This window comes from Mesitornis unicolor, unplaced genomic scaffold (assembly GCF_000695765.1).
Source record: "Mesitornis unicolor isolate BGI_N332 unplaced genomic scaffold, ASM69576v1 scaffold1084, whole genome shotgun sequence".
Lineage (NCBI taxonomy): Eukaryota > Metazoa > Chordata > Aves > Mesitornithiformes > Mesitornithidae > Mesitornis > Mesitornis unicolor.
The window spans coordinates 71,180-88,407 of NW_010177828.1; the positions used below are offsets into that span (position 1 = coordinate 71,180).

The window sequence follows — 17,228 nt, forward strand, 5'->3', positions numbered from 1 at the left end:
TTTTGCTAAGTTTTGCAATATTTTTCCTTTGCCAAACTGGCATTTAGAGATTTGTATCTTACTGTTTCAGAATTCTTCAACCAATGCCTCAGAAGAAAAGGGCAAAAAGACCAAAAAGAGAACACGAAGACGCAGAACGAAAAATGAAGGGAAGAAGGAATCTGAAGACGATTGTTTCCGCTGTGGTGATGGAGGCCAGCTGGTGTTGTGCGACAGGAAATCTTGTACTAAAGCTTACCATCTCTCCTGCCTTGGTTTGGTGAAACGTCCTTTTGGTGAGTCAGCTTGCCTCTTAAGCTTATGTAAATAAATAACCTGTGCAGGTGCCTCAGTTATTGCACTGAAACCTTGTCAAGAGCGTCTTCTCAAAAACGTGTTTTTCATATGGTAAGAACTTTGTTCCTGCATCATGTAGGAGCTCCTCTTGAGTACGGAGACAAAATGATGGCCTTCCTCCTGCAAAACAAATCTGTTGTTTTACAAATGTAGGTACGAGAGTACATCCCTTGGTAGGAGCACTGTGGCCCTGTCACAGAGAGATTGATTATATCTAAGAAAGGCATGAAACCATTTGAGTTCAGGCCAAAAGAACAGCAGCAGCATCTGGAACAAGGCCAGCAGGGAAATGTTAAGGGCAGCGGACATCAGGTTGCCATTCCAGACAGCTCAGGAGTTACCTGGTTCCAGCCAGCCATGCCAGGTGGGGTATGAAGAAGTGAAGCAGGCAATGCCTGTTATCCCAGAGGCAAGTAAAATAATGACTGGGAAAAAAGAGCGCCTGTAGGTAAAGCCCGTCAGCCATCCCTGAGCAAAACTGGCAATAAACAAGTGAGCACGGCATGGGGAGGCAGCAGGTGACTGGATGTTTGGATGCTCTGCCAGCCTGCTAGTTCTGCAGAGTGCTGTGGAGTAAAGCCTGAGTAATTTCTTCTTGCTTAAGTTCACTGCTGTGTTTAAATGAAAGGACGTCAAGTCTGGTACTTCCTGCTGTCAGCTCAGCTTTGCAAGTGTGATGTAGCACTTCGATTTTTTGAGGTTTGCCGCTGTAGTTGCCGTCTCATCCAGCTTTGTCAGGAAAGTCATACATTGTTCAGCTGCTTAAACACAGATCTTGAAAAGAGGATTGCACGTTTTACTGCTTACTAATGTGCTCTTTGGTTTTGATTGCAGGAAAGTGGGAGTGTCCTTGGCACCACTGTGATGTTTGTGGCAAACCTTCCGTTTCTTTCTGCCACTTCTGCCCAAATTCTTTCTGCAAGGAGCACCAAGATGGGACAGTACTAAATTCTACGTTGAACGGACAGTTATGCTGCTCTGAACACGTTCTTGGGGTAGATTCTGTTGACACTCAGAAGACTGAGAAACCCCGCAAAAAACTGAACAAGTTGAAGCCTAAGAGAAAGCAGAGGAACAGATGGATGAGAGCTGAAAGCAAATAGTCGTGGACTGCAGTTTCTACTGCCAACACTATCTTGTAGATAAGTTGTGAATATGACCAGGGAAGGACACGATTTTACATATATTCTGTAAAGGTTACAGGGGGGGGAATTTTATGTTTTGTTTTATTTTGTTTTTGTAAATCCACTGAGCCAACCACAGCAGTCTTCTGCTGCTTCTGCACTGATAACGAACTGCATAGTTCAGAAAACTTCAGGACAAACCAAACTTATTACTCAGCATTACAGTTACACTTGAATTGTTGCGAATGTAAAAGGTTCCCTCCAAAACGCTGTCAGACTGGAGGTAGGTTAAAATCAAGCCAGGTAGGCGTAAACATAGGTTTTTAAAATAGTATTTGTCAACCAAGAGATGTTAAAAAAAATAGTATATCCTTGAAAGATGTTATTAGTTCTCGAGTCCTTTTAAGTATGAAACGGCTTGGTTTGTGGTCCCGAGGAGATGTGTTTGCCTTGGGTGTTTTTGGGCAGGCGCTTGAATGCCATTTGTGATCCAGGTGCGTATCTCGCCATAACCACATAACTCTCCAGTGATTCTTAACCAAACGTGTTTTAAGTATCCTTCCACCAAGAGATGCAGAGTGTGGTGGGAAAGGCACACCCTGTACCAGAAAGGGGAAATCTTACGCTGTAAGAGATCTTTTTCTATACTGTTTTTTCCTGTATTTCATTCCAGCAAAATAGAAGTGACTTGATCTTGCAGAGCTGTACAAATCTGGATTTTAAGGGATATTATCTTGCAACCTAGGCCCAATACTCTAGGATTTTTGTGTTTTAATAAAAATAAATCTTAAAAAACCTATTATTTGAAAAAATTACTTCATTTTTTTTCTCCTTAATGTCAAGTAACAGGCAGAGGCAAACATTTCTTTGGAATGCTTGGGGTCCAAGCATTACAACTTTGTGATAATGCAAAAAAATACCCAACAAGGAACAAAAAAAACCCCATGAGTGAAACAGAAGGTGAAACTTGAGTAAAGTGCAAAAACAAAATTCAAAACAACTAATTAAAAGTGAAGCAGATTTTTGAAGAAGTACATAAGGAACAGTTTTAATGTGAAACTTGGCCTGACTCTGTTCCTTTTGATAAAGCTTGTGTAAAACTGGCTACTTGACTTGGCAGATTGAAATAACTCTTGGCTTTTTTAGCTCTGCTCTCCACTATCTTATCACCACTGTGTTGTGTCCGCAAAGCTGATTGGAATTTGCTCCTATTAGGTTCTAGCAGTGAGATAAATACACAAGATTTAGTATTGATGGAAATAATGGTAGAACTAGGAAAAAGCAGGAAAGAAAAATGTCTTTACCGGTTTTCTTCCCGGTGCGTGTCATTGGTGTGTCGTTTGGTGTTACAAGGAAGGTTTGGCTCATGCCGTTGTTGTCCAGCCCGTGCAAACTCAGTGTGCGCCTCCACGTCCATTTAGGAGTCTGTGTATGTTCTAGCTTAGGTTGCCTTTCATAGTGCAGAAACTCTGTGTAGCCCTTTTGAAAATGAAGCCGTGCTATAGCATGAAAATATGTGGGGTTTTTTCCCCGAGGTATTTCCTCAGGATTTGGTTGCCGTTTTACGTTTTGGAATTATCAAAATATCCCTTTGTTCCCAACACGTAAAAACTTTGGTTCTTATTAGATGATATTAATTGAAAGAGGTTTTAAATGTAGCATTGCCCTATCCTGAACTCTTTGGTTTCTATTTTGTTCTTTTAATCAATTTTTATAAACACCATTGGAAGGTCAATTTTTTTTTTAATATTTTTTTTAAAATAGCACAGTTCAAAATAGGGGGAAGTGTTGCATGTTTGCATTTTTAAAGTGGTGTGCCAAGCCTTGCACTCAAGGAAATAAAAATAATCAAGATTTCTTAATCGATTTTGAGGGAAACTTTCCTTCCACCATAGATAGTTTTTATACCAGGACTGAAGCGTAGCCCTGTGCCAAAAATGAGGACCAAAAAAATGGTATTGTGTATGCTTCTCTAATACTGGTTTTGGGGGGGGGCAAGTCAGATGTGGTAGTGAAGCAGAAAGATTTTCCTTGTCGCTTTTAAACAAAATGAAGGAATTTGCTGTCAGTGGGACCGCGCTTTGAATGCTATACCACATAAGGAAGGCTTTGTAAGAATACCTTTAAATAAGTTATTATAAAATTTTACCTTTACATTCCACTGCTTTTATGATTTGTTAATTGTTTTAGTTGTTTTGTTGCTGTTTCCACTCCATACGTAGGTGTAACAGCTCTGGCACCCTGCAGCCGTTCTGCCCTGGGCCCTGAGGCGCAGACACTTCCAGAAGCCACCGTCTCACACAGGGACCGACGGGCACTGCTGCGGTACCTCCATCCCACAGCTCCCACGAGCACCATTAGCACGGCAGGTGCAGGACAGCCACCCCTTCTGTACCTGTCTGTGGGTAAATAGAGACTTCGGCGTTCAAAGCCAACATTAAATTCACACGTACAGATCTTAGCGAGTGGCTGTTGGACTTCCAGCTTCCCTCTACCTCTTCTCTGCTCTTTACTGCGCAACTCTTTGGGCCCATGAAGGCTTGGATCACCAACTGCAAACCAGGAGTTGCTTTGGAGCTGCTGGGAATTCACTCCTTCTGCTGATCACGTCTGCTGGGGATGGGTCTTCAAGAAAAATGTGGCTCATGTTCTCCCTTAATGTGTGCTGACCATGCACCCCCATGAGCTCAGGTGGCAATCGCCTGGAATTTGAGTTTCTCAATCAGGAAAGGTGGTTTTCAGGTGTCTTTGAATGGAGGCTTCTGTACCTTACTCTGCAACACTGGGAAAATAGGCTGGAGGTTTTGTTAATAAAAGAAGATGAAAGAAAAGTTGTTTCACTATTTTCCTTCTCCCGCTGTTCAAATACAAGAGAAAACAATCTTGAAAAAATAAGATTTCTCATGATGCTACTCGGTACTTCTTAGCATTCAGCAACTTGAAATATTTTTCTGTTATAAATTCACCTAAATAACGTCTAAGTATGGCATATTGTGTGGCATTAAATTATGTACTTAGTGTCTTGCCCATAGAAGTAGAAAGATGTCTTTCCTTTTCCAGCAGAATCTTCAAAGCTGGTACACGATAGCCAAATTCAGAATTTGTTGTTCTTTTATCACACGAGCAAGCATGGAAACAATTTTCAGTTGAGTGTGTTAGATGCATTTTCATACAATCTAGGAATAATAATCAAATTAAATGTCTGTTTTGTTCAATAGCTTTGTGTTCATGGTCAGTTTTTAGGTTGGTTTTTTTCATTTGAATTATTTGGAAATACAAAGTATCTTGAAAGACATATTAATGGGATTTTTCCACGTTGTTGAGTCACATTATTCCATGTCTGACTGCTTGAGAAACTTCAGTGTCTTATTAAATATTAAAATTGATTCCTAGTTATTTAAGACGTTGCTAATTCTTTGTATTAGTTATTTTTTGCACCAGTCTTTAAAGAAAAAAAGTGAAATGTTTTATACCAAGGAAGCGTGGTTTGACAGTGAGGGAACTGGATGTTGTTCTTTTGTAGTGAAAACTTACGCTTTAGGCCTTCCTAAAAGGCTCTATGAAAATAATGTTTTAAGTTTGGAGGTGATCGTGATTGTGCTTTGGCTGGTTTTTCACAGTATTGCTCATCATAAAAAATACTGACTTTTTTTTTTTTGCAGCACCTTTTTTCCTGTTACAGTGCTGTTTTCCATGGCTCATAATTTTACAGGCTTTGAGCTAGACCTACCAGTTCCAGTCCCTTGGGTTCATTGAGCTGTCACTGATGTTCCTGCTTGGTCAGGTCTGAACTTTCACTGCATTTTTGGTTTTCAGCTGGGTTTTAGTTTGGGCCATGAGGAGGGTGCCCCATGCTCTCCCTGCTGCCAAGGCCCTGTTTCTTTTTGGAGTTGAGAAGGCCCTGAGAGACATCAGCTTTTAAGCAAAAGTAAGGAGGAAATGGGGAGAACAGAATGAGGAGTAAGAGGAGGTGGCAAACAAGATTCAGTGAGAAATTTAGCTTGGGAACAGGTGGACAAAAATGAGACTGAGCGATGGTTTTAGGGCAGAAAGTGGCTTAGGAAATGCTGAGGGAACTGATAATGGGGTGGCATTTGAGGAGTGCTTAGAGATCCCACCCATGTTGCTGCTGAGCCAGATGAGAATCACAGAATGGTTTGGATTGGAAGGGACCTTTAAAGCTCATCCAGTTCAACCCCTGCCATGGGCAGGGACACCTCTCACCAGCCCAGGCTGCTCCACAGCCTCTGATGCTGTACCTCTCTTCCCATCCATTTATTCGTGGGATGCAGTTGAGAGAGATCAGAGAACTGATTTTTTTTCTTCCTTTGAACAGTAGCACATCCCCTGGGGAGAGGAGACGGAGCAGCCAAGGGCAGTCACCACTTAACCCCCCGCCAGCTGGGTTCCTTCAGCTGCCTGCTGCTGCACCGGCCCCTGAAAGACTAAAGTGAGAAGTAACACCTGCTTCCACCCCAGATCATTTAAAAGCATAGAGCTTTTAATAGTAGGTATTATTTTTACTAGTGCTGGTAGAGCTGGTGAAGCACTGCTCAGTCTGGGGTTACACTGCACACCTACTGCTGGTGAGACCTCAGGTGGACACAAGAACCAGGGGAAGAAGGCTAAGCATCACTGTGAGAAAAACCATGAAAGGGACCATAGAACAAACCACAGATTTAAAAAGAAAAGAATTAACCAGCCACACAAGCACCTACACTATTGAAATCATCCCTGTAAGACACAAATCGCATCAGTTTAACCCAATGGCTAGACTGGACCAGCTGCACAGGAGAAAGCTGGGAGAACAGGCACCAATCTCGCGGATGGGGAAAGAACCCAGTGTTGGAGATCAGGGCAAGAACCTTGCATGGCTGTTTAAGCAATGAGTTTAGCAAAGGCACATCTACTAGGTAAAAAAAAAAAATTAAAAAAAAATAAATTTGCAAATTCTTAAAAGGAAGCATATTTGTGTTAGTTCCTGCTCAGGTGGAAACAGGAGTTGTATTTCAGGAGCCTCAGTAACTGGAGCAGTTGATCCCCACTCAGTCTGTCCAGCTAAGTCCAACATAATTGTTGTGGTTTTTTTCCCTGAGGAAAGGAGAAAAGTTTACTTGTGAATGAAGCCGGGAACTGCAGGGGAGACCTTTCCCATCAGTCCATGTTAGGCCAGCAGGCAGCTGGGGTGGTTAGCACAAGTAGCCGCAACACAAAAATTGAGGTTTATTTCTCAGCAATTTTAGCTATACAGGAACAGTTTGACAATAGTTAATAATTTTCCCCATACACACACACACCTGTATCAACCCACAGAAAAAAGCTACCAGCCCGCATAGACTGGTTCTGTGTGCTCCGTCCCCCCGTAACTCGTGTGTTGTCCTGAGCCACCGGGTAGCAATAGAGACTTCAGTGATTTCCTGCTGTGGTCTTGCCTTCTTCTCAGAATTATTAGGAAGATGGCAAGGATTGCACCTGGAAGGCAAGGAATGAGAGTTATTTTCAGACAGGAAGGTAAAGTGTAAGGTTGTGTTTGCTCTAGGGCACGACTCAAATATTCCCATATTTCCCAACTCAAATATTCTCTGGTAAATTAAGCGTTGGGTTTTGTTCTCCTACATATTCTACACAAAAAAGGTTTGGCTAGCTGTAATACTAAATACTCAACGTTGACATTTCAACTTCACTCTAAAAGCAGTGGAGAATAACAGTGGGGTTTAATGAAATAATTCAGTAATTTACTTTCCTGCTCCCATTTACTCCCTGCTCTGTGGAACTGTTGTTTTCCATTGCTGATCCCACCGAAGGATCCTGGTGAGCACTGAGTTTGCTCTGTGCAGCAATTACTCCGAAGCACAAGAAGTAACTGACCTCGATTAACTTCGAGTCTAGACCGAGACCAGGACTGTCAGGAAAAATTACTTTTAGGCTGGGCATAGACACAGAAATAATTGGCAAATCTCAGGCACTGCGACGCGCTGTTGGTTTGTTTCCGGCAGAAGCAAAATCAGGGAAAAATTGATCTGAACAGAAGAGCACAAATCTGTCACTGCAATGCAATATGCCCAGACAAATCTATCCAAATTTAGGCTGCGTGAGCAGACAGGCTCATGGTACACAATTGGTCTGTCAGACCAGCCGTGAAATACCCACAGGTTCTGGGGGGCTGCTTCTTTCACCCCTCTCCTGAGCAAGCTCTGCTCTGAGCATCCCTGTCCTGTCACTCCTCAGGCCTGTGTACCAGAAAAGCTGCTTAATGGGCCACTGTCCCTCCATGGACAGGCTTTTCTCGCACTTCATTTTAATCTACTTTTTCTAATTAATGCTTGCTTCAGATGGCATCTGTTTTGGCAGATTTTTGGACCGCAGCCTGGCACAAGGGGCCAGTGGAGGAGCTTTCACGTGGCTCCAAGCCAGAGCTGGGTCTGCTCCCAGCGGGACGGTTCAGCCCTCTGGAGAGGAGCAGTCAACCAGGCTGCTACAGCTACCACCCTGTCTTCTTCTGCGTGTTCCACCTCTCCTCAGGTGCCGAGAGAGGAGTTTGATGAAAACAACAACTGCTGTCATTGGAGAAAACAAGCTCTTCCAGGTGGAAACAGGTACGAACATTGGCTTGCCCTAATGAGCTAATGGCAGCAGGTGGCACCTAGCATGAGGGGTAGCACTGGTTGTCGTTCATTCTGTTGGTTACAAGGTGCAGTACAGCATCAATACAACCAACACTGCACACGCTGACAGCTCCCTGTCCTGCTGGATGCTGCAGCAAGAGTCACAGGGCAGAATGCTCTTAGGAAACTTGAAGTCTCATACAAAAGGAAATTGTCCTTTTTCCTACTTTTGGGCAGCCAAGTAATTCCTGGTTTGGGAAGACAGAGCACTTTTGGCATAATCTGAAGGTGCCCAGCTGCAGAGGGCTCCTGGTTTTACCAGAGAGAGAAGATGGTCCCTTACCTGCTGAGAGGACGGCCAGGAGAATGACGGTGAGGGGCGTCAGCTGGCAGGAGGCCCCTGCCTTGTAGAAGAAGAGCTCCATGCAGTACGTGGGCTCGGTGCTGCCCGCAGGGCAGAAGGCATCGGGGGGACACTTCACCGGGCTCACATCTGGGCTCTGCCCAAGGGAAAAAGTGACTCACAAACAGGGAAGACCATGGAAGGTCACCAGGGTGAAAGGAGGTGACACTGCAGCATTAGAAAAACCAGAGGAAAAATAACCAAGAAATGAACCTGCCATCATTAAATTAATCCCGTCTGCCCCTGTGGTGTTACTCAGAGTAGCGTGTAGAGCAGAAGGTGTAATTACAGTGTGTCCATATATCAAACCCCTCATTAGTGGACAGCCTCTGATGGCCCAGTGAGACCAGGCAGCCCCAAGGGAGGCACAAAGCCAGACCCCTGGTGCTGTGATTTTAACCATCTCTCTCTATCAGGGTCTATGTTTAAGAAAAGGAAGCAGGCTCAGATAAAAATGGTGTGAATTAAAGTGTATTTGGCTCGTTGCAGGACAGCTGCATTTGTTAACCTGGGCAGTCAAAGCGGCTGATGGAGACTCACGGGGCAGTAGTGATTCTCTGGGCACAGGTCACAGCTCTCCTTGCCCCGCTGTAACTGGTACTCTCCTATCCCGCAGAGCTTGCATATGCTGTCACTGGGACCTTTGAACATACCTAAAAGAGCAAATAAACACAAAATAAAGATCTGGGACTAGACTCTGGGGCCTTTGCAATTGCATATGGATGATTCAGCTTTGGAAGCCACAGGGGGAAAGACCATTAAATCCTTCATGTGCGTGACAAAAGCTGAGCCTGCACTTTGGTGGCAAAGGAGCAGGAAAGAGAACAAACGGGGACAGAGAGACCGAAGGAGATCTGGGTTAGCCCTGCAAACAGAGTGAGTCTGAGTTGGAGTACGGTGAGAGAGGGGTTTAGTACTGAGCTCTGGCTTTAAAGCAGAGGGAAGGTTGGAGCTGAAGGCCAGTGGCGTTTCATGCTCCTCTAATTCTGGTTTCAAACACCTTTTCCACTTGTTTGAAATGTGCTGAGCTATGTTTAAAGCACGGCTCGGTTTCCTAAGCTTTGGAAGCGATGGGTCACAGAAGTCCCGGGTCTCAAAGTGGGAAATGCTTTTCTGCACATTCAGAACGCAACTACAAGAACTCCCTGGTGCTGTCTCTGGAGAGGACGCTCGCCATCGGTGGTATTGGGGGCAGCTGAAGTGCTCTGCCCTCCCACTGCGGTTTGATGTTATTTAAGACAGCGATGGAAGGAGCAGTCATTTCTTCACTTCCTCCAATTGACCGTGCCCCTGCCACCACTGCTGCCCAGCCTCAGGCCACCCCCATCCCCAGGGTCCCCAGAAACCACTCCTGGTGCTGGGGCCGTGCATCCCCCACCCTGGCTGCAGACGTTACCTGGCAGGCAGGGTGTGCACCCCTCCGATGCCTCCTGCAGAGCCTCCTGCCCCCCAGGACAAGGCAGACACACGGTGCAGCTGCTGGTGCTGGGGGAGAGAGGAGACAGCGCGGTAGGACAAGCACTGCCCAGAGCAGCCCAGCCCACCACGGGCAGCTCTCACAGATACGTTTGGGCTGGAAAACTAACGCTGCCAAGTCCACCACTAAACCATCTCCCTAAGCGCCATGTCTATACGGCTTTTAAATACCTCTAGGGATGGTGACTCCATCACTTCCCTGGGCAGCCTGTTCACTGCTTGATAACCCTTTTGGTGAATAAGTTTTTCCTAATATCCAGTCTAAACCTCCTCTGGAGCAACTTGAGGCCGTTTCCTCTCATCCTCTGTATGCATAAGCTGGATTCTCCATGTTCTACCCCCAGACCAAGATTTTCCCATTTTGTGGGCATTCACGATGTCTCTCTCCAGTGTGGCTTTCTCCCATCTCTCATTAGGGCTGGGCATTTCTGTCTCTCTTTAGTTGCTTCCTAGCATGAAACTTGTAGGAATTGGGTACCCCAGAAGTCGCTATTCCTTAGCAAACTCTACCACCTCATCCCCAGGTACCTCCACACCCAGCAGGGCCCTCTCATCGTATCCCCCCTCGCTCACCCGGGTCAGCACCGATGTCCCTACAGCTGAAATGGCACCGGGACTTGCCTTTGGCCACTACATTAAGCCACTGAGGTAGAAGACCCAAAGAAAACCACCTCTCCCCACCTGCCTGAGGGCCAGCAGCACAAGTCAACTCCTTACTTGCAAAATGATCCAGGCAGGCAAGGCAGACAGAAAACAGCATTTTGCTGGGAGCTAAAATACCCTGAAAAAGAGAAGAGTAAGGCTTCAGGATCCTTCCTCCACCATCACTGCCCCACAGCATTGTACGTTTGCTCATCTGATGAAGTCCCACACCGGTCACTGCCATGGGGCCACGTGGGGCCATTTGGGACAGAATTGGGGTGCCTGGCTCTGCCTTGCACCCTTCAAACCATCCCAGATACACAATGAGCAGCAGCGGCTGCAGCAGAGTGGGATGAAAACAAAAACCCACCTCCCTCTCCCTGCAAGGAAAAGGGAACTTCTTAAATTTATCGTTGCATGCTTCGAGGGCCACGTCCGCAGACTCCTCTGTGGCCCAACGCTGTGTTCAGATTTGCTGAGCAAAGGCAGCGGCACCGTGGCGCTGTCACCACTTTCAGACTTCTCTTCCTCCCAAACGCAGCAAGTGACAGCCAAGCCACAGGTACCCGCCAGCTTGGTGGGCACATTTCAAAAGAAGAGTTGTGCACGAGGAGCCCTTGTTTGTGCACAGAATGGCTGCTGCAGCACATCTGCTACTTGGGGTTTGCATAAGCAAAGGCCGGCCTGCTTTGAACACGTTACAGTGTGTGGGTGAGCTGTACCGGGCTCATTGCATCGGCCGGGTGCAAAGCAGCTCCATGAAAACCCAGCCTTTAGCATCTGGGTGCAAGGAGAGCATTACACTTAACATTCATAATGTAGTATGATTGCCTAACTGAAAACTAAGATGGTTTAGACTCATTTTTGCCATTAAAAATTGGGAAATACTTCATTTTCCTGCCACCCTCCCCCCCCTTTGCACTGTAACTGGGTTTCATAAACCTTTCCTGGCTTCCTGGAAAAGGCTTTCATTGCAGCGACAATATTAGCTTGTCAAACAAGGATGACTCGCAGATCTGCTCTTTTCTCTTTAATAAAAACGTCAATAACAGAATGGGAAAAGATTTGCTGTGCTATTTTCAGCCTGAACACAATAACCTATTTACTCTCAGCTGCTTTCAAGCTACCTGGTAATTGCATCTGGCCATGGGAAAAAGCATCGCATAGCCTGGTGGGACCGCGCCGGGGTTGAACACAAAGCAGAGCCTACCTCTCACACAGGCGCTGCAGGACGCGGCCCCGGTCTCATTGGCGTGGTGGCCGGGAGGGCAGGGGCGGCACACGGTGCTCCCGGGGGTGCTGCGAGAGATGGAGCAGGGTGAGCCCGGGTTTGGGGCACTTCAAGAGGGGAGGACAGAGCACGAGGCTTTGTTTCGCTAACAAGTCCAGAAACAGGGCAGTTATAGTGAAGGAGTTTGGACAGAAAAACAACTTGAACTTGCCTGAGTGTTAAAGGTCCAGAGAGAAAAAAAAACGTTTTCTGTATTATTACAGAATTTCTGTATTATTACACAACTACCGTGGACTTGGCAGTGCCATGTTTAATGCTGGACTCAACGATCTTAAAGGTCTTTTTCAACCGAAATGATTCTGTGATTAACACCAAAGACGTCCTCTGTGCCTGGGGGCCATGGGGTGCGTTTCTGAGTCTGAAATCTGGATCTTCAAAAATGCGTTGTAGCCAGGCTTAAAAACCTTGGTTGAAAGTCAGGCTTTTAAATCCACATTTGAAAACTGAACTGAATTGGAAAGGTGCTTGATGTCCAGCACCCATCAACAGTTTTGAAAGAAGCTGCTCCACTGTTGACAGTCGGGGCACTCAGGGGCTGAAAAAAGGAGCTGAAGCCCAGACAGTGATGTGTGAGAGTCCTGACCCTAAAAAACAGGGACTGTGGGAACGGGGCTGTCATGTGTTGGACCTCAGGGAGGAGGGGGAGGAAAAGAAGGAAGGGCAGAGAAAGAGGAAAGCTGTTGCATTCATCGCCAGCAGAGCCAAATCCCCAACAACAAGCATGTGGGTATGAGAACTTGTTAACAAACTCGGGGATGCTTTGGAGGAAAACAAGGACACGCTCTTTAATTCCTTCAGAAGCCCTGGGGCCGAGCGAGATTTATGGGGAAAAAAAAATGAAAATAATGTGGGAATACAGCAAACGTTTTGCTACGAACAAACCAAATCAGGGCCCATGCCAGCCAGAGCCACTCAAAGCTCAGGAGAGCCCGGATCCTCCAAATACACAAAAATGTTAAGCGATCCCATTGGAGCCCTGCAGGCCTGGGCAGCTGCCATGGAGATGGGCACACACACAGTGTGCCCGCATCCCCCTTCTTCTGGTCCCCCCCTCCAACATGTGTAAACCCAGCCACTCTTCACTGACCCTTCCTGCCCTGTCCCCAGTGTCCCCCTCCCAGCATCCCAATGGGAAGAGCTCATGTGGGGCCTGGGGATTGATCTCGAGGGACAAACCCCACCGGCTGCTTGCAGAAGACATCAATGGAAAACCCGATGGGAAACAGCGGGAGCAGCACATGTGTAACCCCACAGTCAGAGGATATTTGCACTGTGTAACCAGGACCAGGCAGCCTGGTGAAATGACAAGGCTGGGATGTGTGAGCTTTTCCACAAGAAAAAGCTCAGGATGCTGCTTTAGTTGCCAGCGACTTAAATGTAATGAGGTCCCTCAGAGGTGACAAAACAGAGATTCAGAAAGCAATTGAGCAAAGGACAGGGTTGAAGTCAGTTGGACAGAGGTATCCCAGAGGAGATGAACCCACGCTGCACTCCCAAGTGTCCCTCCACCACAAAAAAACATCTTCTCTCCTAATAATACATAAAAGACGAGGGCACAAGCTCCCCTGCACCGAGATTTCTGGTGAGAAGATTGGCAGCACTGAAGAGGTGCTCCCCTTTGCACTTCTACCTGTCCACAGGGACCTCATTTAAAGCACAGCCCAAAGGCAGCTGGGCCTTTCTCCAGGGCCTGAACTGGCTGTGGGTCAGCTCAACAGGCTCGGAGCTGTTTCAGCTTTGCTCCCTGTCTCAAAGCTCTGCAAGAAGCCAAGGAGCACACAGCCTCTCGCTGCTACCACCAAGTGTTTTACACCATGGGTGCGTGCTGGGGCTGCACACCCTGAGCTCCCCTTTCTCAAAGCAAAACCCTGTGATCCAACTGAGAAACCACCTTTGCTTAGCCCAAGGGAGGGGATTTTAGCGGCTGGGGAGGATTTTGAGGGGAACACCAATCACCCCAGCCCGGGGGCTCAGTCACTTACTTGGCGTATTGCCCCTGCGGACAGGGCAGACACGATGGTTGCCCACTTTCGGGCTGGTAGTGCCCCAGCGGGCAGGGGGTGCAGGCACCAGGGTCCGTGCATGAGCCCCCCCCACAGCACGAGCAGCTCAAGGTGCCTAAATCAGAACAGAAAGGTCAGGATCAGGACTGGGAGACTGGAGTTAAACCACTTCACTTGTCAGGACAGGTCGCTGCAATGAATGGAGCAGTGCTGGGATGAACCCCTCCAGCCAGACAGTCCTAGGAGGTAGAAAACTGTGATATTAATGCTAATGATGCTGCTGGGCATCATTATCACGCTGAAGAGCAGCCATAAGATGACTGAAGGTCTCAAGTCTATCAACGTGGATTTCTGGTGATTAGGATGTCCGCTTTCTCCTCTTTTAATTTGAGTGGCCAGGAGGGTTTTCCTCGTTTCCCCACCAACACACAAACAAACAAACCCCAAACCCCACACTCCTTTAGTCCTCTGATAATTTAGACTTGTGGGAAACAGAACCGCAGAGTAAAGCCCCAGAGCAGAGAACCTGCCTTGAGTGGCAGCAGCTTTAATTGGGGCATGGGTACCATGGCCTCCCCACCAGACACAAAGAGCTCCAGCCCTCTCTGCTCCACAAAACAACCCCAATCCCCACAGGGTGATGGTGTGGGGTTTGCTGTAGCTGCACACGTCAGATCTGCCACCACACTGCTCCTTAGTGCTGAAGCAACCGCGCTGGGCCAAGAGGAGAAGACAGCACAGACGAACGGCCTGCACACCAGGGTGATGGTAATGCCCTCCTGTCCTCTGCAGAGCCACCCTGCGGCATCAGGGCTGCTTATTCCTCTCTTTAGAAGTGCCCTGCACTGGGGGGAGTGAGGAAAATGTACATAGCTTGTATTTTTTTTTAATATGGGATTTTTTTCAGGATGTGGTGGTGGTGGTGTTAAAAAAAAACCAACCACATTACAACATAAATAACTCCTGAAGAAAGAAGGTAATATTCACTCCTGACCACAACAGAGGTTGACCAGGTGGTTTCTGAAGCCCAAGTGAAAAGGGTGTTTTTCAGCAGAGATTCAAACACTTGAGATGGATATTTGGAAGCTATCCTTACATTTGTCACTGCACCTCAAAACAACCGCCTCCTGCCAATAAATGAGGCTGCACTTGGGTTACACTTTGCACCCCCAACCCTGCTGCTTCTCCATCCTACTGCGGACACCTCAGGAAGACCAATGAACAGCACAGGGCCGAATTTCTACTTTCAGAAAAGTGCAACACATTAACTCCTGCTGCCTGTCCAAGCCTCCAACACGAGAACGTGTGCAGGTTTCACCTCCCTCAAAAAGTCACTTTTCCACCTAACAGAGAGCCAGGGGAGCACGGGCTCTTACCTTGGTTGGGAAAGGTCCCTGGGGAGCAGCGGGCGCAGGCTGTCACGTTGACGCTGCTGCAGTTGGAGGGCTTGGCGGTGCTGAGGAACGGGGCTGCTGATGGGACCCCAGGAGACACAGTCACTCCTGGAGGGGACGCCGGAGCGCTGGTGGATGTGGGCATCGGTGCTGTAGGTGCTCGAGAGGTGGCTGTGCTGCCCGGGGAGAGGACGGTCACAGCTGTGCTGGCAGGCAGGGTCTGGGCAGGGCTTTTAGTGCTGGGATCAGCAGACGGCGCTGCCGTGGACACCACGAGGTCTGCAGTGGTTGATGCCGCTGCAGAAGAGACCATTGCAGAGGCTGTGGGGGCTGCAGAGGCCACGGTGGTGGTGGCACTGGGAGGTGCTGGGGTTGATGCAATGGGGACCTGGGTGATGGTGGCACTGGGAGGGGCTGGGGTTGATGCAATGGGGACCTGGGTGATGGTGGCACTGGGAGGCGCTGGGGTTGATGCAATGGGGACCTGGGTGATGGTGGCACTGGGAGGCACCGGGGTTGATGCAATGGGGACCTGGGTGGTTGCACTTAGAGGCACCGGGGTTGATGCAATCAGAGCTTGGGTGGTGGTTGCCTGGCCTAAAGCAATGCCTAAGAGAAGAAAAAACATGATTAGTGGCCAAATTATTGTTCTCCCTTTAATGGAGACATCTCATTAGGTCTTTACCAACCACTTAACCCATAAATCCTCGCTCGATGTCCAGAAACTCCCTTCTGCCACAGTCCCCTACAGAGCAACACAGAAACAAGGAAGCCATCAACACTGACAGCATTCAAGCATCCCTGGCCCACGGGAGGCTCATCAAGGAAATAAATTAGCAGGTCCACGAGGCCACAATGATGGTGATGTCCAGGAGGTCTGACTCTCCTAGATACAAGGCTGTGAGAATTGCCTGAAATGCTTGATTTTGTCAGCAGTGGCTCCTCGAGACAGTTTACCCTGAGATCTCACAACAATCTGATTTAAGATGCTTGTCAAGCAGTTGTTATATCCCTTGCTGCTAAAGGGATCAGCAAAGAAAAGTCATGGGTTTGGGATTTTTTAAAAGCTGTTCTGGGGATACAGCCAGTAACCAGAAGGGAACCCGCAGGCTAAGGCTTGCTTTGATTCCCAAATCCCCCCCCATCAGAGCGGGGACAGCCGTAAGCTCCAGAGAAAGGAGCTATTACTGCGGCTGAAGTTGTTTTGCAGATACAGAGCGGACAGAATCTCTCTCTGCTGCAGAAAGCCACCTCTCCACCAACCACGGGGACATCTTCCAGTCTCTGGAGGAGACACCCATGAAACTACACATGAAAAGCAGCAAGTTGCTTTTGATTTAGCAAAGGACAGAAGGCAAAACCAAAGTGGTCGGCTCCTGTCACATCTGCATGGGTCAGAAACGCAGGGCAGGGGTTGACTCTGAAATAGCTGCAGCTTCTGAACACATCCAACTTCATACAGCATGAGACTGCGGCTGGTAACGTGGTGGTTACACCCTGCCAACCAACACACATCTGCTAAGCCACCACAGCAAGAGGGGTTGCAAGTGGCTATTGGCAGTGAAAATAAAAGGACTGTTTTAAAAACACTTCATATGGGTTTCACGGAGCCCAAAGAGAGCAGCTGACAGCGAGATGTGGTTGAAGGACATCAGCAGGACGAGAAGGGACCACACCACTGAGCGGTGACAGCACAAGTGCTGCAGACCACAGGTCCCACAAGCTTTTTCCCAAGCTTGGCTCTCCCCCAGCCTTTGATTTCTCTTAATTTGGACACCACCACGTGAGCAGGGCACCATGGGTACCAGTGCTCAGCATTGCCGTGGTATCAACACCACACAGACCTCATACATGGAGTTAAAATTTCTACAGGGAGATCAGGGCAGTGAATAAAGGAGTCCTTACAGAGCTGCGATCACATGGAGCCAGCCCGTTGGGAGCGCTCCCTCCTGCT

General features: G+C 47.7%; 1 protein-coding gene across 1 annotated transcript in view; it reads left to right on the top strand.

Annotated features, from left to right (window-relative positions):
• Positions 1-1,546, top strand: part of WHSC1 (Wolf-Hirschhorn syndrome candidate 1) — a 59,450-nt gene extending 57,904 nt beyond the window's left edge. The window contains exons 20-21 of the mRNA XM_010182224.1: positions 71-275; positions 1,171-1,546. Coding sequence (XP_010180526.1) covers positions 71-275; positions 1,171-1,439 — 474 coding nt within the window. The 3' untranslated portion in view covers positions 1,440-1,546. The remainder of the gene's footprint in view (positions 1-70; positions 276-1,170) is intronic.
• Positions 1,547-17,228: the final 15,682 nt, after the last annotated feature.